The 22,684-nt window shown below is 40.1% G+C and overlaps 1 protein-coding gene across 6 annotated transcripts; it reads right to left on the reverse strand.

The window, feature by feature from the left end:
- Window positions 1-3,436: 3,436 nt before the first annotated feature.
- On the reverse strand, window positions 3,437-21,407 carry LOC112651152 (beta-defensin 109). Of its 6 annotated transcripts, XM_025434079.3 has the most exons (4): window positions 21,276-21,407; window positions 20,771-20,886; window positions 13,179-13,501; window positions 3,437-3,778 (listed from the first exon to the last, which is right to left on the reverse strand). In XM_025434079.3, exons 3-4 carry the CDS (start codon window positions 13,246-13,248, stop codon window positions 3,573-3,575), a joined length of 276 nt encoding a protein of 91 aa, XP_025289864.1. In that variant the 5' UTR covers window positions 13,249-13,501; window positions 20,771-20,886; window positions 21,276-21,407; the 3' UTR covers window positions 3,437-3,572. The 6 variants fall into 6 exon arrangements, with proteins under 6 accessions (XP_025289864.1, XP_025289867.1, XP_025289862.1 ...); XM_025434082.3 differs by lacking the exons at window positions 20,771-20,886; window positions 21,276-21,407 and adding an exon at window positions 17,754-17,894 and having other exon boundaries at window positions 13,179-13,317; XM_025434077.1 differs by lacking the exons at window positions 20,771-20,886; window positions 21,276-21,407 and adding an exon at window positions 17,754-17,894.
- Window positions 21,408-22,684: the final 1,277 nt, after the last annotated feature.

Genomic DNA, 22,684 nt, shown 5'->3' on the forward strand with positions numbered 1-22,684 from the left:
CCTACCCTCTTGAAATGAGTGAGAAAGCCTGTTTGGGAGAGAACACAAAGGTTATGGCCAAATCAGAGGAGATTACTGAGAATGGGCCCCCTCAACAAAAGCTAGGAGCTATTTGTCAAGAAAATGGGTGATTAGTCAAATCTCTGCAGAAGGCAGGGCCCATTTTCCAGTGGAAAAATGACTCCTGAAGACAGTTCAGAGATCACAGTGGCTGTGCCTCCCATCACCAGCCCAGAGTGCACAAGCCTAGGGTTTGAATGATTTCAAAAGAGGAGCCATCTGCTGCCTGGTGCCACCTCACCTTGCAGGCTCTGCTCCCTGCCCTTGTGCAGCCCCAGCTCCAGCTCCAGCAGTCATCAGTGTGCTGTGTGCTATGCTCAGCAAAGCTGTGGGGGCATGGCTGCCTCCACCTAGATTTCAGAGATGCCCTGGAGAACTGTGGGCCCCAGGCAGAGAATTACTGTAGCTGTGGGGCCACCACAGAGAGCCACCCTTAGAGGCATGATTGTCCTCAAGACTCCAGACCAGTAGAGCAAGTAGTGTGTAATTATAGCCCAGGGAGGCTCTAGGCATGTGACACCAATGCATGGGTGCCCTGGCATGGGCTGTGCCCAGCAGAGGCATAATGGTGAGGACACCCAAAGATGTTGGGGGTAGGGATGCTTAGAGCCTTGGAAGTCCAACCCCTGCCTTAGCGTGTCTGGAAGGTAGGACCCCCTATACCCCAGTAGGCCTGCAGAGCAGTGTGGAACCAAAGATTTTTCTTGAGCCTACCACACTATGTTGTGCCAGGTGCTGAGAATCATCCATCCCTTTTCTTAGGGCAGTGTCCTGACATGCCAGAAGATGGGCACAAGCTCCACTAAAGGAGAGGTTTCAGAGTTCGTGCACTTTTACCAATGCTACATGGCCCAACCAGCTGCTGAGTTCCATGTGCTGGTGTGGTGAGGAAGTCTGGGACAGGGAGAACACAGGGGATCATCAGTGAGAGCACTCACATTGGTTGTTGGGATTCATGAATGGCCTGGATAGTAGGGTCCGCAGACTGGTCATTAAGATCTGTGTGTTGGTGGCTGTGAGTCCTGCAACTTCTCTTACTTCTCATCTGCCCCGTGATGATGTGCAGATCCACTCAGCATTCTGGGTGAGTTGAGACAGAAATGGGCCTCTCACATAGTGCCCCCAAAGCAAGGGGAGCATCGCAGCCTGAGGGCATCTCTCTCCGTGCTGAGCTCTGCCACCTTGCAGTGACAGCTGACAGGTTGGCGTGGAGCTCATCTTACCCTTTTCCATATGGCTGTTGTCGGATTTTGTACAACTGTGGCATGCTACAATCTCTCACTGAGACTCCAGAGCTCTCAGAAAGGTATCTTCACCAATAGCTGGTGGTTCAATCAGCGTTTCTGCGAAAATACAATATCTGGGACCTCCTATTCTGCTGTCGTTTATAACGATCCCCTGTAGTTCAGATATTCCTAGGCCAAAATTGAGAGCCTGAATGTAAGTGGAAACACGCAACACACCTACACTCTCTCTGTCTCGTGGAAGTTTGTCAACATATTGTCTTAACTAAACTAAGTGTGGCACATCCAACAATCAGAAAGACTTAGGGTGTTAAGGCCTGGTGTACATTAAATATCAGAAGTGTGTTTGGGTTAAAATGGTTTAAATATGCCAAGAGACAGAAGATGTTATTACTGTACACGAATAATTAAAAGGCATTTATAGGGAGATACTCATGAGTAAGGAGATTATTCTGGAGTCAGTAAAAGAGAACATGATAAAAAGAGAGCAGAACACACCAGTGTGTCCAGCAGTTTTCTGGAACCCACCACCAGGTTGCTTTCCCTCTGGACTACAGTCTGCTCATTTCTCTTTGATGGTGGCTGTGATACAGCCAAAGCCTTTTTCCCTTTTAAGGTTGTGAAATCTTACTGTTATATCTTTAAAGGTTTTGTCTTTCTTTGGTAATCCTCCTCCCCCCAAAACTATGATTCCATCTCGTTAGGATATAGTCTCTCAGGTTTTTCCCTTAGTTATATGAGACATAATGATGGTTCTAGGATAAATCAGGAAAACAAGCAGTTTGGGTCATCATTGGCACACCAATTCCAAATTCTAGGTAATGGATGTGGGCTCCTTTAAATGGAATAAGCCAGATTTAATGGTCTCTTCTGAATTCTTAGTCCCAGAAACACTCCAGGAAGTTAGTCTAGTTGAGGAACAAATATTGTGCACCCAATTTTGTGGGGTCCGAGTATGGATAAGTAATAAAGGGTTATATTGACTTGGTGAAGAGGCTCAGCTAATCGTATCAACCCCCAAAAGTCACATTTTTGGTAAAAGAAATGCAACTCAGGTGTGGTGCTTATTCACAGTTTATTCCCAGATAGTGGAGAGGAAGGAAGGAGGAAGAAATGGAAAGGAAAACCATCATGAACTTCCACTGTCTGCGCACTCAGTTCAAGACCCGCAGTACATTGACAACATTTTAAGGTTAACGTGGGCCTAACATGAGTCAAGACTCTACCAAATTATTGTGGAAAATGTCCATGCTCTGAGAATTAAGAGCAAAACCAAAAAGACTTAATAAATACTGCATTATAGAAGAAAGAAGATGAGTCCTCACTACCAAACCACATCTCTTTAATCATCAAAATTCTCTACATGAGTGAAAGACTCTTTCTGAGAGTCTACTTGGAGGCATGTGGTTGAGTTGCGACATTCCAGACAGGAGCGTGAGTCCTCATGGCACTGGAGAGAAAGCAAACTTACAGTCAGGAGTCAAACAGCAGAAAGTCTGTTTAGAGAGGGAGATTGACAGCATGCTCTTGCAAGAGGCCACCACATTTTTACAGTAAAATGGTCCTATGGAGGGGAGTTATTTGTCTCATGGAGTAAAAGCTTGAGAATCTCTGAATGATCACAGTGTTTCTTCGTCGGAGGGAAATATAGAAATCTCCTTGTTCGCTGAGGCTTTACTTTTCAGATTACATAATATACATTTCTGTTGATCTTCAAGCTTCCATTCTCTTTCCTTTCTTGTCTTCATCTCCTTCCAATTATCTGCCATACAGTGAAAATCATTATGTTTTATCCCAAATGATTTCCTCCTGCTCTGTTCCAATTTTCTCCCTTTTCCCAACCTACAGCTCTCCTCACCCCTGATGTTTTTTGTATTTCCCTATATTTTGCATTTCCTTTGTACCGTGTCTCTATTTAACTATGTTTTGTATAACTATATGTTCATTTGCAACTTTTTTGTTAATCTTTTTGGTCTTTTGGTGACAAATTAAAAAAAAACACTTTTTGTTACATAAATGAGCTTTTTGCTTTTATTTATTTATTTATTTACTTATTTTATTTATTTTTTGAGCTTTTCACTTTTCAAGAGATTGTTCGAATCTGAAGATGAGTCACAAAGAAGTAGTGTCTGGAGATTTGAAATCCATATTTATTTATTTTTATTGACAAGGGGTAATAGGAGTTGGTAATGAAGCAGAGAGTGTTTAATATGTATATTCCAATGATTTTAGAGGCAAAGAACTTTCCTTTTGATGCTTTTCCTAATTTCATTTCAATTTAGGCTTAAGGGGTTCTTGATAATCTGAGTAGATAAGTGGTGTTGGAATTGGTATAAGAATCCACCATGCTCTACAGCATACCCATCTTCTTTTGCAGGCACCAATCTGATCCTCTGTCATTTTGCAGATGTCTCTTCTGCAAACGCCAGACAGATTTAAACAATGGTTTTCACCAGAAGCCAAACCACTTCTTACTGCAGAAGAAGAGAGGCAGTGAAAGAATTAGTTTATGAGAGAGTGTAGGACCCTAAACACTGTTAAGTGTGAAACCCGGAGTTCTCTATGAGGATTTCCATGTGAAGAAGAGAAGCCAGACAAAGGATCTATTCAATTGTTCCATCACCTTCACTGCCTTTTTTACCCAACAGCCCAACCGTTAACAAACTCTTCCCTCCTTTTCTTATAAGTTCCTGGCATTGCTAATTTATGCTTCAAAAAGAACTTTGGTAAATGTCAAAATGGAACAACAATGGGATGGACAAAATACATGTCAACATAAAATTGTGAAAAGGCCATCATAATGCAAGAGTGTTTGTGTGGGATCAAAGAATTGCAATTTGGGGTACAGAGATTTGGGTAGCAATGCAGATAGCATCCTATTAGGGAGCAAAAACCAGAGGTTTTTGAAGCATAAAGGGAATGTGCTGTAACATTTTTCACGAAGAATTTTTGATTGATGTTGGTGGCAGAAAGCTAATTTTGACTGAATCTGATTGGTTGCTAAGGATCTCACTAAGCAATATCTCTTATTGTTGCAGGTGTTCAGACTGAGTCCTTGGAATATTTGCAATTTGGCCCAGTTCAAAAGTTCATGGTTCCATAGGTGAGGACGTGCATAAGGCCCATGTCCTAAATCACCTCCCGGCTCCATTTTAAAACCCCTTGACATAAATGACCCCATTTCATTTTCCTTTCACATTTATGTTCTAAGGACACTGAATTCTTCATTGTTTTACTCCTTTATATGGATCTTCAACACATATTTGCTGAGCACCTTCTATTCAGCAGACATTTTTCTTTACACTAACAATAGAACAGTGAAAATGGAAGAAATGTTTTTTATTCTCACAGGATTTATCTTCAGGGAATACAATCTGAACCATACAAAAATAAGTGGCTAACTTCAGAAAGTGGTTTTCAGAACAATAATAATACAATAATTGACCAGATATAGTCTGGAAGATGCGGTTAATAGAAAGGACGGAGAGAGGCCTCCTAAGGATGAAGCAACTTCTAAGGATGAACTGAGGTCTGAATGACGGTCATGGAAAAGATAAGCAAATATTCACATGAAGGTATTAGAGGCATAGAAAACAGCAAGAGCAAGGTCTCTTGCTTAGTGTATTGGAATAACAGAAAGACCTGTTTAGGCTGAGAATTATGGAAAACAGTAAGTTTGGTAAGAAATGAGATGAGGTAAGATGGAGTGAAGATCATGTGTCGCTCACAGACCATAGTGGGCTTGCAGTTTCCTCTACCTAAAGCTGCAGTCCTCTTACTTCAGCTCCCTTAAGACTCTATATGCTCATTATTCTTTTACAATGTTGTTTTTTACCTTTCTCACCCCCTTCTTTCTTCCTGTCTGTTTAGGATGAAATCTCAGGAAAATAGATCATGTGGATACTAGCTGTGGGACTAGTCTATTCTATAGACACATAAATCCATTTCTTTATGTTTCAATCAGCTCAGAATAAGAAAAAGTTATTCTTTTTCTCTCTGAATCTAGTTATGATCAACCTAACTCAATGTACCTTAGTCACTGAGTGTATCAGAAGAAAAAATAAATTTGTGGACATTCTAAACAATCCTTTTAGTTGTATCTAGAAAGCTAAATTTAAAAAATAAAAATAAAAAATAAAAAATAAAAAGCTGAAAATTTGTCATCATATACAGGCCATTATTTTCTCCAGATGACTTACATTATGGCCAAGTTAATTTAATAGGAAAGTCTCTAATGGCAGAACTAATGACCTGGCATTACAATCCTCAAAATAAAATGACTGCCCAGTAGAAAAAAACAACTAAGAAAGAGTAAGGAGGAGGAGAGTTAATAGTTTCAATTGGTCTCACCTCTGTATTGAGAGATGGGATTGAGAGGTGTCAAAGGATTTCTCACCTATGAGGTAACTGAAGGTCCACTCAATAATGGACAGATCCTATCAACTGAGAATTTTTTAGTCATCACATTACTTTTATTTATATTTGCTTATAAGGCCATTCCTAGCTAAGAATGGTAAGACAATATTTTTAGATTAAAATTTGGTGATAATGTTCCTCTTGGCTGTAGCAGAATGACATATGCAATGTATTCAGTTGATCAAGTAATTTAAATATGTATTCATAAGGAGATAACTGAAAAGAAAATCAACATTGATTTCTGATAAATGTTATTTTAAAAATAGGAAGAGAAGAATATTACCTTAAACAAACTAAAACGCATCTGAACACAAAATGCATTTCATAGTGAAACACTAGCTTTAATCCTATTAAAATGAGAAAGGAGGGACACCTGGGTGGCTCGGCAGTTGAATGTCTGCCTTTGGCTCAGGGCATGATCCTGGATTCCCAGGATCGAGTCCCACGTTGGGCTCCTTGCATGGAGCCTGCTTCTCCTCCCTCTGCCTGTGTCTCTGCCTCTCTTTCTGTGTCTCTCATGAATAAATAAAATCTTTAAAAATAAATAAATAAATAAAATGAGAAAGGAAAGAAGAATGTCCACTGTTGATACTTTATTAATATAGTTCTGAAAATTTTGGACAATGCCGTGAATGATTCATGGCATTGTGAGAATGGGGAAAATTAACAAGGCAGGAAACCACAAATGTTGGAGAGGATGTGGAGAAAGGGGAACCCTCCTGCACTGTTGGTGGGAATGTGAACTGGTGCAGCCACTCTGGAAAACTGTGTGGAGGTTCCTCAAAGAGTTATAAATAGACCTGCCCTACGACCCAGCAATTGCACTGCTGGGGATTTACCCCAAAGATACAGATGCAATGAAACACTGGGACACCTGCACCCCGATGTTTCTAGCAGCAATGGCCACGATAGCCAAACTGTGGAAGGAGCCTCGGTGTCCATCGAAAGATGAATGGATAGGGATCCCTGGGTGGCGCAGCAGTTTAGTGCCTGCCTTTGGCTCAGGGCACAATCTTGGAGCATGGAGCCTGCTTCTCCCTCTCCCTGTGTCTCTGCCTCTCTCTCTCAATCTGTGACTATCATAAATAAATAAATTAAAAAAAAAAAAAAGAAAGATGAATGGATAAAGAAGATGTGGTCTATGTATACAATGGAATATTCCTCAGCCATTAGAAATGACAAATACCCACCATTTGCTTCAATATGGATGAACTGGAGGGTATTATGCTGAGTGAAGTAAAATCAGAGAAGGACAGTGTATGTTCTCATTCATTTGGGGATATAAATAATAGTGAAAGGGAATATAAGGGAAGGGTGAAGAAATGTGTGGGAAATATCAGAAAGGGAGACAGAACATAAAGACTCCTGACTCTGGGAAGTGAACTAGGGGGGGTGGAAGGGGAGGAGGGTGGAGGGTGGGGGTGAGTGGGTGATGGGCACTGAGGGGGACACTTGACAGAATGAGCACTGGGTGTTATTCTGTATGTTGGTAAATTGAACACCAATACAAAATTAATTTATTAAAAAAAATAAAAAATAAAAATAAATAAAATAAAATCCCAACAGTTTATAAAAACAAAACAAAACAAAACAAAACAAAAAAACAAATTACGTAGGTAAAAAAAAAAAATTATGTAGGTAGCATTGTCAAAGAATCTGTCGGAGTGCCCAAAACCACAGGGTACCATCAGTACATTAGTAACAGAAATTCCCATAAGATACAAAACAAATATGATGAGATTGGAAGGATGATTTAGGCTTTTGGCCACAAATGCAAGTTTGGTACTCTCAAGTGACTGCCACTTGAGAACAAATGGATCATAGAGAACAGCTATGAAACATTGCTATTCTTGAAAGTGGGAGGGCAGTTTTCTAAAATACTCACTCCTTCAAGGACAGGTCTGTGAACTGAAGCTTGGGCAGGGGGCCTTCTGCATTGGGCGGCCGGCTGGGTAGGGGACTGAAGTAAACATGGCGGAGAGTTCACAGTGGTAGCTTTGGATGGTAACAGAGACGTATTCTCAATTTAGACCCATAAGATACAGGTTGACTAAGGATAAGCCATAGCATCACTGTGACAAATGATCAGAACGATAAGGTACCATGAGCAAAAGTTAATGAAATAACATATCTGGACCCTCAAAGACTAAAGATATTGGCATTGCCAATGTGACAAATAGTTAAACATATATGTATCAAATTATTCAAGGAAATAAAACCTATTATCATAAAGTTGTACAAGCAACAATAAAACAATATAGATAATAGAATAAGTGGGCAGGTTTGAAAAATAGAAACTTCTAAACATGACAAAAAGTTCTTGAAAAAAAGGAAGGTATTAATGACCAATTATTAGACAAGAGAATTAGTTAATGAGGAGATATATCTAAGTTATTTACTCAGAAAAAAAAAGTTATTTACTCAGAACTTAGCACTGAGATGCAGCATCTCACATTTCTTTAATTCAAATCCCTGGACAGGAAAGGAAAGAGAGGAGGTAGTGCTTAAAGAGATTCTCCAGAAACGATAGAAAAGTACACATGCACAGATTGAAGATAAAAGATGATAGTAAAGAAATTCACATTAAGTTATAAAACAAAACAAAGGCTAGATCACAAAAACACTGGAAAAAAGATAAAAAACTTAAAACGAAATACTAATTAGAAAAAAATAACAAATTTAGAAATAAAAATTTAAAAAAGAAATAATTATAAATAGCAGCAACATGAAAGTCAGAAAAGAATGGCCTGTGAGAGAAAATTATCGCTGGTGTAGAATTGTGTACTTAGTAACACTTTCTTTCCAGAATAAGGATAACATTTACAAATTGACAGATAAAGACTGACATGATTTATCACCAAGATATCTAAAGCAAGGGAAATTCTAAAAAACATGCACCATGAAGGAAGAATTTAACACAGAAAGAAGGTGGCCTCAGAGTGAGAGTGGAATTCTAATAAATCCCACGGAACGGATGATAGTGATAGTAATACTCTCCAACAGATGAGGTTTGAGAAAGAACAGAAGTGAACTTCTACTTCTATTTAGGATGTAAAATTACAAAAGAAATTGCTCTTTTTCTGATGAAGAGATCAAGCTGGATTGTTCACTTAGAAGCCCAGCACAGAGCTGAGCTCCCAGAGAAAATCTAATTAACTAAAATCCAAAGTGACAGGGCCCTACGGAAAGGGAGAGGGAGTGACATCACCATGGTGGTGATGTGGGAGGCCCCAGCTTCTGCGCACCCCCCCCCCCCCCACCTCATGAAGATCGACAGTAAGACAGCTCTCCAGGAGCAAAAGCCATCCTGGAAGAGCTCCGCTGTCCACGTAAGAAGCATCAGTGCAACACGATGCAACAAAAAGCCTGAAATAATTGCACAGGAAGGGATAGAAGAGCTTCAGTGTGCCTGTGCCACCCCATCCTCCAGGCCAGCACTGCTCCAGGCCCACAGGGACGTTCCCATCTAGGAAGAGCCCCCCAGTAAGGGAAGGGGGAGAGGGTTAGCCAGCAGCCTCCCCGGCCTTCGGGGCATCACCTGAAGGACCTGTTTTGGTTTCATCCCTCCCAGACTGGCAAAGCAGTGATGCGGGGAGGTGACTAGGGACAGAGGAGAAAAGCAGAGGTTACTGCAACAGCCACACGCAGCTGGCAACTGCCCTCCCCAGTGACCTGCTCTGCCACGACCCCAGCAATTTTTGCTGTAGAAAAATACCAGCGGCCAGTGCAGCGGCCACAGACCCCTGCAGATGTCTCCTTCCTGATGCCAGCTACCTGAGTCCCTTCCTACTCCTTCCCCTACCCTGCCCCCTGCCAGAGCTGGGGACCTAGACGGCATCCAGCCCAGGCTTCTGCAGCTTCTCTGGTTCAAGAAATCCCTGGAGACCCCCCACAAATGACCCCCCATGCCATGCCTGCACACTGGGGCTATGCACTTGCACACCTCTGATCTGATGCCTGTTTTGGCCTCCATCGCTGTGCCTGCTGCTGGAAGCGCACACCAACACCCACAGCTGCTCATGGAGCTGGACGTGCATAAATGAAGAGGAGGGAACACTCCCAAACTATTTGACAAGGCCAGCATTGCCCTGATAACAAAGATAAGGACACTACAAGAAGATGAAACTATAGGCCGATACTCTGGATGCAGATACAAAAATTCTTAACCGAATACTTGCAAACTGAGTTTAACAGTATGTTAATAGGATCATATGCCATGATGAAGAATGACTTTCCCTGGGATGCAAGGATGGTTCAGCATACGCAAATCAATAAATGTGATATACAGCATGAAAGATAAAAATCATCTGATTGTCTCAATAAATCAAGAAAAAGCATTTGATAAAATTCAATGTCGTTTCCTGTAAGACACTCAATAATCTGGGTACAGAAGGAACGTACCTGAACGTAATAAAGGCCAAATATGACAAACCCATGGCCAACAACATATTCAGTGGCAGAATTTAAAATCTTTCCCTGGGGATCCCTGGGTGGCTCAGTGGTTTAGCGTCTGCCTTTGGCCCAGGGCATGATCCTGGAGTCCCCGGATCGAGTTCCGTGTTGGGCTCCCGGCGTAGAGCCTGCTTCTCCCTCCTCCTGTGTCTCTGCCTCTCTCTCTCTCTCTCTCAGTCTCTATCATAAATAAATAAATAAATCTTTTTAAAAAAATAAATAAATAAAGTCTTTCCCTCTAGATCAGAAAAAAAGCAAGCATTTCCATTATCACTACTTTTATTCATCACAGTATGGAAGTCCCAGCTAGAGCAACCAGGCAAAAAAAAAAAAAAAAAAAAAAAAAAAAAAAAATTCAAAGGTGTCCAAACTGAAAATGAAGACGTAAAATTGTCTCTATTTGCAGATGACATTATATATATATATACATATGTGATATGTAATTAACTCAAAATAGATTAAAGTCTTCAGTGTAAGACCCAAAGCTGTAAAATTTCTAGAAGAAAACAGGAAAAACTTGCCTTGACATACGGTTTTCCCCTTTCACAATAAGCCACGGCTGGAGCTCTATGGAGCCTCTCTGGGTTCTTCTGACCTTAGGAGAGGGGTCTCCCGGGGGCTCCAGTCCACGTCCAGCCTCAGCTGGCGGCTGCTCCACACTCACTGAAAGCCACAGTGTCTACAGAGTGTCCCTCGGCTCCCCGACCCTTTTGTGCATCAGATTCCATTAGTGGCCTCTCTACTTATGCACCCATGACTGGAGGAAGAGTGGACTTTCTCAGCTTCTTCCCACCCTCTGCTGCTTTATGACTGAGTATATGGCGATTTTTAGAAATGCTTTGGCTGTGCTTAAAATTTTGTATTCTGTAGTTGGATGCAGTGCATTAAGATTCTTTGTGAGAGACCTGAGACAAGATCAGTTCCACCTCTTTGGTTTGCAGATGGCCATCTCCTTATTGTGTCTTCACACTGTGTTCCCTCCTATGTGTCTGTGTCCAAATTTCCTCCTCTTATAAGGACACCAGCCATATTGAGTTAGGTCCCACCCTAATTACTTCATTTAACTTAATCACCACTGTGAAACCCCAGTCTCCAAATATGGTCACGTTCTGAGGTCCGAGGCTTGGGATTGTAGGGACACTGGTTAGTCTACAACACCCTCCTTTTCCTTCTAACCTTTCTGAATGGTTTCATTTTGTGTGGGTTGGTTGTTTTTTGGTCTTGGTTTTGGTTTTGATTTTTGTGGGTTTCTTGGTACCATATAGTTGAGTTTAGTTGTCTGAGTTTTAAAATAAGTGCTGACCATCTTTGTCTTGAAGTAGAAAATTAATCTATTTGCATGTTAATGTCTTCACTAATGTATTTGAGTTTAATTTTACCATCGTACTTTGTTTTCTGTTTGCCTAGTCACTATTCCTTTTCTCTCTCTCAATTCCTCTTTTCTATTGGATTATTTTAATCATTTCATTTTTTTCGATTAGTTAGGAAATTAAACCTTTGTTCCCATTCTTGTCGTAGTTCTCATAGAATTAAAACATATGTTCTTAATATAGCAAACCTAAAATTAATCAAAATATTTACTCTTATATAATATAATGACTTTACATTTTTGTCATCATCATTTCACTCCTCCCAATTATTTACTTTTATTGTTAAGTATTTTAATTCTACATCTATTTTTAATCCCTACCACTTTCTTTTTTTCTACCTGGGTTTATTAATCAAATACACTCATGCTATATTTATATTACAATATTTATCAACAAAAGAAATAAGATGGTGGTTAGCTGCTTAATGTCTAGTCCAATTATTTTTTTAACTTTAAGTTCAATTCACCAACATATAGTACATTATTAGTTTCAGATGTAGTGTTCAATCACTTATCAGTTGTGTATAATACCCCGTGTTCATCACATCACATGCCCTCCTTAATGCCCATCACCAATTTACCTTATTCCCCCACCTATCTCTCCTCCAGCAACTCTCAGTTCCCCAGAGTTAAGAGTCTCTTATGGTTTGTCTCCCTCTCTCATTTCTACCACTTTCAAATACTTGATGGGTTTCTAAATTGGTTCATCCAAATATGAGAAGATTGTATTTTCACCTAGTAAAGCTGAAGATTCATATTGTAAGACTCCATTCTATCCCTAAGTTGGAAACCAAGACATACATGAGAGGAGTTTTATAGTAAGATTTTTTATAATAGCCAGCAACCAGAAAAAGATGAAATTTCCATTATCATTATGATAGTTAAGTGTGTCATTATTGTTGTATCAACTGCAAAGAATAGCCAAACGCTTTTCATTTCCAGTTACTCTACCTCATTCATTTTCTTGTCTTATTGATTTGTCATTCTACTTTATTTATTCAGAACATCTTAATATATAGACAAGCCATGACTTATTTAAATGTGCTTTGATTGATGGAAATCAGTTAGGTAATCTCCAATCTTTTGTTTTTACAGATAAAGCTATGATGATTCAACATACACGTGCTACTTGGCATATACATAAAGTATATCTATAGGATATAGTCCCATTGGAATGGATTGCTGGGTCTAGGAATTTTAAATTTTTGTTGCCTGTTCACCTTTCATGATCTAAAAAACATTTGTTTGGATTCCAGTACCGTTAACTTTTCATTACTCCTGCTTTTGAATGAGATGAGTTTTTCTTGGACTAAAAGCTTTGTGTAGGGTATGTGCCAGGAGTTGCCTTTAATAACCACTATCTTGTATTAATTATGTTAACTCTTACTTTTATTCAAACCATGGAGTTAAGTAGATATATGGCTATTCACAATATAATGTCTCTTTTCCCCTTCAGATTCACCTATAGATTATGTGTTGCATATGTAAGTTGTTTTACACCACTCTTGGTTAAGTTTGAATTATCTGTTTGTAAGTCCACTACTGACCCCTGGGATCCTCCCACTAATCACCCATGAATTCTGTTCTTGTTTTGCAAAGGAATATTTTCAAGTTTGTTCTTAGGGTGTGCCCCTTACCTTCTAGAAGTGTTCTTTGCTGGAACCTCCTGACATGTGGTGTCATGCGCCTCTTTTTTTCACATGCCATCTATATCCTAGTTTACTTGACGATGCTAATTTCAATTCATTTTCTCACTCATGTTGCTTTGGATGATTTCTAAGCAAAAATGGTGGAAATGCTGAAAGTTCTCTCACAGGCTCCTTTCATTAGAATGTATGTCTTATAGTCTCTCAGGCACCACCAAAAGGTCATATATTTATTCTTAGAAGAACGTGCTATCCTCAGTTTCCAGGCTATCTTCAATTTCTTCTTTAGTTTTATAGATACTCTCTCTAAAGGACTGGAGAATCACAAGATGGGTCACAACTCTTGTTAGCTTCATGTGCAATAATATAAATACATAGAAAAACTATCCACACTCTCTTTCTGCTATGAATTATTTTTTGGGCTTGTATGTTTGACCAGACACTACATAGTTCATTACTGATTGAGCTAGTGTGAACATTTTCTCCTAAATAAGAGTTTATTTTCTTACTGATAAACTAAGCACTCAAAATAATGGTCTTTGGGTTGCCACAAGGACTCCAGAACTGGCACACTGTCACAGGTAGGGGACTAATGGCTGTGGGCAGTAAAAATGGTAGAAGCAGTCCAGATTCCACATAAGTCTATTTCCATGAAAACTTATGACCTCCCCATTTCCTTCATCCCCCAGCTCTTGGTGACCACCATTCTACTCAATGCTCCTATAAGTTTAACTATTTAGATTATAAACAGTTATACTCATATAGATTATATGAGCTCATATAAATGAGCTCATGCAGCATTCCTCTGTGACATATCATTTGGCATCATGTCCTCAGGTTCCTCCATGTTATTGCAAATTTATACATAAATCAAATCTTCATGTTGTACACCTTAAATATACAAAACTTTGATTTGTATACCTCAATAAAGCTGGGAGACAACTTGTAAAATAACCCTATGACCTTATTTTAGTTCCAACTTTACCAGATCTTTGTGTAACATGTGATTTCTTGAATCTTGCTACTGTTAGTTAATTTGGTTTGATGCTCATCAGCTCAATGTTTTTCTTAATTCACTGACAGACTCCTAGCAACTTTTCTGCATTTGCTCAGTATGTGTGGCGTTTTTCCTGATTCTGTCAATGGTATTCTCTTCCTTTTTCTTCTCCAATTCCCTCTTATCCTTTCACCTCCTTACTTTCATTTTCTCATCTTCTCTATTCTGTCTTCTCTTTCATACTACTGGCTTCCCCTAAGTTTTTCCAGGTACTCTTTAAAATTTAGACACTTATTACTGAGCAATGATATGACTCCTGCAGCCAGTTTTCATCTGAATACCAGGTCCATATTTTCAAAGTTACACATTTCCACCTGAAAGATGCATAGGTTCCTAAAACTCAAGATGTTGAAATTGGCCCTAATTTTGTCTTTGTCTGAAATCTCAAAAATGAAGAAACATAAAAAAACAAACATTCTCCTTAGTGTATTTTCTTTCTGGGTTAATGTCCTTTGACTTTATTCAGGAACCCAAGAATTATCATTCCAGTGCATTCATTTATTCATTAACTATAATCAGTTATAGCTCTTACATGTTCCCTTCATGCGGCCCTCTCTTCACTCAAAGTAATTGCTTAGTTGTACTCTCTTGCAGGTAAAGTCCCATGATCATTCCCTTCAGGCCATCCCTTCCTGTCCATCTTCATTACTTAAAGAGGTGTTTCTAAAGCAAATGAGTCTGTTCATTCAATTCTCAGAGCCAACCAGTACATGACAAGCTCCTCCTCCCACAGCATGTGCCCTTAGGACCCTCTGTGGGCTGCCTCTGATTCTCTCTGCCAGCCCTCAGGCACAATCACCTCACCTCAACATCTCTGCATGCTGGACCTGTAATACACCATGCCTGTCACAACTTGGTGGCTTTATTCATGTCCATTTATGTGTCTGAAGCCCCCTCCAGTCCTCTGATTCACCTAGCAAATCAACTTTCATTTATAAGCAGATACAATCATGACATCTTTTATAAATCAGTGTTATATGGGCTTTTTTGTACTTTGACTAATCTCATAGAAAGTATTTGCTCTCTTCCTCTGTAACACCATGTTCCCAAACATCCATACTTTAACTTTTCACTTATTTTGATATAATCGTTCAGTTCTATATTTGTTGCCTCCCATAAAAGTTTCAGATCCTTTTGCGTAGTAATATGGCTTACTTGCTTTTTAGGCCTAAAGTTCAGAAAAGTGCCTGGAAGATGGTATATGTTGGAAATAAGATGACAGACTACTAACTTTATTGAAATGAATCAAGAGATATTTGGAGATTGAGAAGTTAGGGGCAAAACCACAAAATGACAGTCTTTCCCATAGAGGACTTAGAAGGAGAGATGAAAGTGAAAGAGGATATGGAAGCAAAGAAAAGGAATAGGTGGGAGAGCTGAGACCACTAGGGGAGGAAGAGCAAGAAGGAGTCTCAGAGCTCCTTCCTGGTTAGAGGCTTATAGGTTGAAGAACTCCAAGTAAGTCTGTCTGATGGGCTGCTTGCATCATGAGGAAACGAATGCACTCTTCCTGATTCACCCTGTTTTTAAAGTTGTCAAAAAATTTAGCAGAAGATAAAAATAACAGCATGCAAACAACATGGAAGGTTAATATTGGAAGCTCCATTAAACCAGGAAATACTACTCTATTTTAGTCATAATGGATAGTCAGTCGGTGGATAACATAGTCGTAATTGATACCTTCCTACCCAATATGAAATTTAGAACAGTGTCTGGCAGTGAGAATGTTCTAAACAAATCCTCCTTTAATGCCAAAAGAAAATATCTCCAAGTGCAAACATAAAGATTATTTCATCTAGGGGATCCCTGGGTGGCTCAGCGGTTTGACGCCTGCCTCTGGCCCAGGGAGCGATCCTGGAGTCCTGGGATCAAGTCCTGCGTCGGGCTCCCGGCATGGGGCCTGCTTCTCTCTCTGCCTGTGTCTCTGCCTCTCTTTCTCTCTCTGTCTGTGTCTATCATGAACCAATAAATAAATAATCTTAAAAAATTAAAAAAAGATTATTTCATCTAATATGTGTTTTCACAACATGCTTGGTCCAAATGATGCTAGCTCCTCCTGTGTTACCTACGAACCATTTCAACTCTTTCTGCATAGCTGATTATCAAACTCTGCAACCCTGACATATTATTTTCAGATGCATGTATGAATCCTTAAATTGAAGAATTGTGAAGTACTTCTACAGACCTCAGTCATCTCATATGAAAATAATGAATTTGAACCTGATATTTATTTATTATTTATTTATCTATCTATTTATTTATTTTAGCTAGTTAGTTAGTTAGTTAGTTAGTTAGTTAGTAGGCTGCATGCTCAGAGTACAGCCCAACTTGGGGCTTAACCTCATGACTCTCAGATCAAGACCTGAGCTGAGATCAAGAGTCAGATACTTAACCAACTGAGCCACTCAGGTGCCTCTGAACCTGATAACTTTTTTTTTAAGAGAGAGACAGTGAGGGAGGGAGAGAAAAATCTCAAGCAGGCTCTGTGCCCAGTGCAAAGCCCAACTTGAGGCTTGATCTCATAATCCTGAGATCATGGCCTGAGACCAAATCAAGAGTCAGATGCTAACTGACAGAGCCATTCTGGGACCCCAAATCTGATAACTTTTAATGACCATCTTAGCACTAAGGGTTTATGATCACAGAGCATCACCTTTTATGTTATTGTCTCCATTTCCTGGCTCAACCATTTTCTTCCTACATAGCTCTTGAATATTCCAAAGCATTTGTTCCTCCTACTTGCTTCATTATTTGAGGCTATATTTATGCTTTGATACCTATTCAGTGTGATTGTTATTTGTCATAAGAATCACTTCCTAGAATATGGAGCAGCACTTGGTCTTCTCAATAACCCTTTCCTGGGGACTGTAACCCTCCTTCTGAAACCTTATTCCATGTTTATGCCATTTGTGCAGAGTGATTCTATGGCCAGTTTGGCTGAGACAATTCTAACTTATGCCTGCTGTTGGGATACAGTTATAACAGTGTTCCATTTTCTTACTTTCCCACAGTGTCTATTTTGGGTGAAAAAAAGGCATATGATAACCTACTTATACAACTATTGACATAACCTCTCCCATAATGAGAGCTGTGTATTATTATTCAATACTGGCTTCTAAATTCCTTTGGGAGCCAAATATTTATATGACAGATTCCCCAAGATGTGCCCTTAGCATAGTTCCTGTCAGTGGGACTCCACCCATCTCTTCCTCTGACCTGGTGAGTAGATACAGCGGTAGATGCCCTTGCAATCCAACCCCTTCAGATTTTCCTATCTACAAGTCAATTGTCATGACTTACCAGGGCATCCCAAGGCACAAAGTAAGGATAAAGCAGAATGAGATTGCATCAGGCAGTGGGTATAATGGCAAAGGAATGTTCTCTTTCCTATTTTACCCTGTTATAATCCTAGTGTGGTTGTTGGTATCAGGCTTATGAATCCAGGGTCTTGTCTGACCTGCCAGAAAGACATCCAGATGGCAGACTCTGGCAATCAGCCACCACCTTACCTGGTGATAAGAGGGTCAGAAAGAGGAGCATGAAGAAAAGCACATGGAGCCTCATGGCTGAATGGTCAGTGAAGAAAAAAGGCATCGACATGCTTGGAGCCTGGGTTTCTAAGTATGGCAGGTCCATGGCTATTTATGATGCTCCTGGGCCTGTGGTTTGTTCTTGGTTAGTAGAGCTTAACAAAAAGGGAATAACTCAGTCTCCCACAGGAAATCTCCAGGGCCAAAGTACACAAAGGCCATGGTAACTCATGGATGACAAAGCAGAAGGTAATGCTGTCCATTTTCAAGACTCAGGACATCCTTACCGGGTTGTGTTCTCTACTATTCTCCATGTGCACACACATGTATAATCGTGTTCATACATTATGTATCTATTGTGCATCAGGCAGCAGAGTAAAAACCAGGGCTACACCAGATTGATCACAATCAGATCATAGGATATGGACAGCTAAGTGGGTGCAGGCAATAGGCTATGTAAAGGACACAACCCAGAAGAGATAGTGATTATTTTCCTGGTTATTTCTACCAAGGGAGCAGTAATGGGAAAGTCAGGAAGGGCTTCATAACAAGGATGATACAGAGCATGTTTCAAAAGTTTGGTATTTTATCTTTATAGTAACACTGTTTTGTTGAAAGCATATTTCAACCTTTTTAAAGATTTTTGCAGCCATTTTAATAGATTTTTATTATTTCTTTAAATGTTTATAATTAAAACCTAGCATTATAGAAAACCTAGAAAACACCAGAAAGTATGAAAAAATTAAATTGCTTGGAATCCCATTACTGAAATTCAACCATAGCTAAAGACTTCAGGAAACTTTCCCCAGGATAGATGTCCTTTGTCATCTTGGCAGAACAATCATTATGATGATTGCCCTTTCTTTTAACCTAAGTTGTGCTCTCTGGAAAAAAATCTACTCTGTTGGGTATTATGATTATCAGCTTCTGCGATGGTGCCCAGTGACCCCTGATTCCTTGTGTTCATGCTTTTGTGCAGCTCCTTTCCTTAGAGGAGACTGGATGTGTGAAGAGGAGACAGCAGATGGATGGGATGTCACTTTCTAGATTGGGTTACAGGAAGAGTCTTTTTTTTCCCATCTTGGGCACCCTCTCTAACCCTTTTGCTGGCTTATTCAGTTGCTCTGAGTAAAGTCTGCTCCCATGTTCTGAGCTACCCAATGGAAAGGAATTGATGATTAGCAATTCGCTAATGAAGACCTGAGGCCTGTCAGTGATGACATGATTGAGCTTGGATGCTGATTCCTCCCCTCTGCCCTAAGTCCAGCCTTCAAAAGAACCTCTAATCCAGGCCAAAAGCTGGACAGCAATCTCATCAAAGCCAGAGGTACTCACGTGAGTCTCACCACACAAATTATTTAGATAGTAAAAGCTTATCATTTTAGGTTGCTTAGTTTGGGGTAATGTGTATGCAACTGTAGACATCTAGTAATACAAGCACACAACTATCCTCTAGGAAAATTGTTCCCACAGGACATGAGTTCAGGCGTGAAGACTCCAAAGGTAACACAATCATGTTTCAAGTCCTTTCAAGTGTAAAGAGGTAGATGTAATAAAAATATGTAGAATCACGATACAAATGACCTTATCTCCCTTGCATACAATTATACATCTGGGATTGCACGCATGTGTGCAAGAGAGAGAGATTGGATGGGAGAGAGAGAAAGAATAAAAAAATTATGAAAAAATAATTGGTGGAAGAGTATTCCCTGTGATAAACACTTAATGTTTCTTTTTCAACTTTATGCTCATTGTTGAAAGAAGGAATAACAACAAATACTTCATGATAAAGCTGTGAGATATATTATAGACCCTACTGGAAAAAAATCATTGCTATTGGTAATAACCATAAGGAGGAAGTGAGCACAAGCAATTACGATGTTCAGTTACAAATTCCAGCTCATGCCATCAGGAGCTATATAATCACAGTGAAAGAAAGCAAACAAATATCCACCTAGAGCTTTTGCTTGTTTCCTCTCTTTGCTTCATCCAGAACTTCAGACAGATCATAGTTTATGGCCAACCAATTCTGAGTTGTGAGTGCCAGAAAGAAAATGCTGTCTACCACATCTTTGGATTTGAGCCTAGGGGAATCTCACGCATTCTCTGATTCACTCCCAACATGGTCATTTCACTTTTACTCAACTCCCACTGCCCCAACCCAGTGATGATCACTGTCTTGTCCCCCTCCTCCCACCACCAAACCTTACTTAATCAACCCATAACATGGGCTATTTAAAAATACGGTATTATTTTTTTATTTTGCTAAATGTTATTTTCATTTATTCAGGAATGAACTGTACCATTTTATTCTGTATTTATACCCCAACAAATACTGATTGCAGTCTAGAGGGAAACATAATTCCTGTAAGATTTTGTTGCATACTATTATATGTATGGACCTACTAGTGTGTTATATGTTAAATAGTGAGGGAATTGGCATTTTATTTATTTATTTTTTATTTTTTTAAAGATTTTATTTATTTATTCATGATAGTCACAGAGAGAGAGAGAGAGAGAGAGAGAGAGAGAGAGAAAGGCAGAGACACAGGCAGAGGGAGAAGCAGGCTCCATGCACCAGGAGCCCGATGTGGGATTCGATCCCGGGTCTCCAGGATCGCGCCCTGGGCCAAAGGCAGGCGCCAAACCGCTGCGCCATCTAGGGATCCCAGAATTGGCATTTTAAGTGCTTGATGCTATACTACAATCCTTGGTGGATATTTAACATATATCTAAGAGGATTTTAGTGATGATCTTTTAGTTGTGGAGGAGTGAATATTATGTTTCTGTGGATGCACCATAGACCATCACCATTGCCAGAATTATCTTTCCATTTAGTTGAATAAAATTTTACATTTTACATTATTTTCATGATAATCCTTTATACTATGTAGGAATGTTAGCTTACCTGCTCGGTAAACCAGTATAAGGAGGATCTTCATTATCATTTCCTTTCTGGTTATTGATTATTTTTTAATTACTTTATGCTTTCTTACCTTAGTTTCCATTTTGTTATTAAATCCCAGTTGCATTGCATGATCAGCAAATGTACTTGTCTCTGCCATTTCCATTTAGAGTGATGGAGGACCCTCGGTGAATTCTTCTTTATGTTCTGTAGACAAGGGAAATTGAATTATATCTCACATTTATAATGCTTAGAGTTGAATATACATCTTCTAGATTTTGCTTTACAAATTTCTTTAGAGCCTCTATAGACTTAGTGCATTTTTCATCTACTTGATCTGTCAGTTGTGAGTGATGAAGTATCGTCTTCATGATGCTTTGTTGCTTTATCCATTAGGTAACTAGACCTGCCTGTCTTCCAGATTTATAGGATGACAGAGTAGTAGCAGCAGCAACAAGAGGGGAGGCAGTAACCTATGATAGTAGGAGCTATGTTAGCCAGGATTCAGTCAAGTAGAATATACTAGTATTTTGAATACATTTAAAACTGGATTTGTTGCACAGGTTATGAAGGGTTCGAGGGAGTGCTGAGGTTACCCAGAAGTAACTGCAGGCAGCAGGTGCCACCCCTCAGGGGGACATCAAAATGGAAGAGACCAGGAGCCTGCAGAGGGGTCCCCTGGTTCTCAGGCCTCTGAGGAGGGGCATGCTGTCCAACTGCTGGAGCTCTAAAGAGAGGTTTTATAGGCATTGGGCCTCAGCCCTATGAAAAAGGGACAGGAACTAGTTGCTGGTGTCTCTGTGAGAGAATGATGCGATTGGTTCTAGCGGTGCCCTAGGAAGGGGGATGCTGAGGCTGGCTGTTGCTGCTGTAGCAATGGTGACAGGAGCAAAAGGGAGTAAGGAAGCCCCTTCGCCCCTTCTCCAAAATCCAAATTCCCCTGTGGCACCTAATGTTTGTTGTGACCTAATTGGAAGCAGATCAGTGAAGGGGTCTGGGAGGTGGGGTTTGGAGAAAACCCCACTGAAAAAATGGACACAGGAACAAAGTAGCAACGGGAAATAGTGATGCCACTGTGGCAGCAATGTTCTTCATTTTGAAGTCATTTTTTTTTGACGTGCGGATGTTTTAAGTGATTGTTGTAAATCCATTTATAGCTTATTCGACAGATTTTAAGTTATCTAGGAAAACAAAGTGCCATGGCAATGTACAAAGACTATGTCTGGAACTGGGAATGAATTAATCGGATTCACCTGGATTATCAATCAGACCAGGAATTTGTCAGGCATAGGAAAAGACGGAGAAGCAAAGACAAGAGAGCAACAGTATATAAGAATAAAAAATGTTCATAATTATGCTGGAGTGTCCAAAAATTACTTTCATGTGCTGCATGTCCATGAATTAAAGGCACAACATTCAGAAGAGTCAATGTGGGAGTGGCTGGGTGTCTCATACCTATTTACAGGTGATCTGGGCTCTCCTAGGGAGGCTGCAACGTGCTCTTGAGGCAAGACATTTATCCACTTCTGGTTCTTCTTCTGCTTCGTAGCATTGTGTCAAAGCCTAGAGGGTTTTTTTCAACCACAGCCCTGTTGACATTTGGCGACAGATGATTCTGTGTCTTCAAGGTCATTCCTGTCCACTGTCAGGGGTTTAGCATCCTCCCTGGCCCCTAGCCATTAATGACACGAGTAGCACCTTTCTAGTAGTCAGAACTAAAGGGTCTCCAGACATTTCCAGGTAGGTGCCAGGGGCAGAACTTTCTCCCGTCAAGAACTCTGGTTTACGGGCATCTAAGTCCTCATGCCAGGTGTGTTTTTCTCTAGCTTTTTGGACCAATTCTCAGGACTTTGGTTTCACTCTGGGATCATCAGGTTGGAGCTGACCTTGGATGCACCTGGGAAGAAATGGAGGTTATGTGAGCTTCTGGAGTAGGGCCAGACAGGGCCAGACAGGGTTATGTCTCTGCTGCCCAAGATCAGCACACAGTGCTTTATAGTTTGGA

Source organism: Canis lupus, chromosome 16 (genome assembly GCF_003254725.2).
Source record: "Canis lupus dingo isolate Sandy chromosome 16, ASM325472v2, whole genome shotgun sequence".
NCBI classification, from domain to species: domain Eukaryota; kingdom Metazoa; phylum Chordata; class Mammalia; order Carnivora; family Canidae; genus Canis; species Canis lupus.

Bases quoted from the DNA above. Each gene is read 5' to 3' on its own strand.
- LOC112651152 (XM_025434076.1), bottom strand. From the start codon at position 17,880: ATGGACCTGCCATACTTAGAAACCCAGGCTCCAAGCATGTCGATGCCT. The intron at 3,779-17,753 runs GTAAGGTGGTGG...CTTCTTCTGCAG, and splicing joins TCTGACCCTCTTATCACCAG to TAAGAAGTGGTTTGGCTTCT.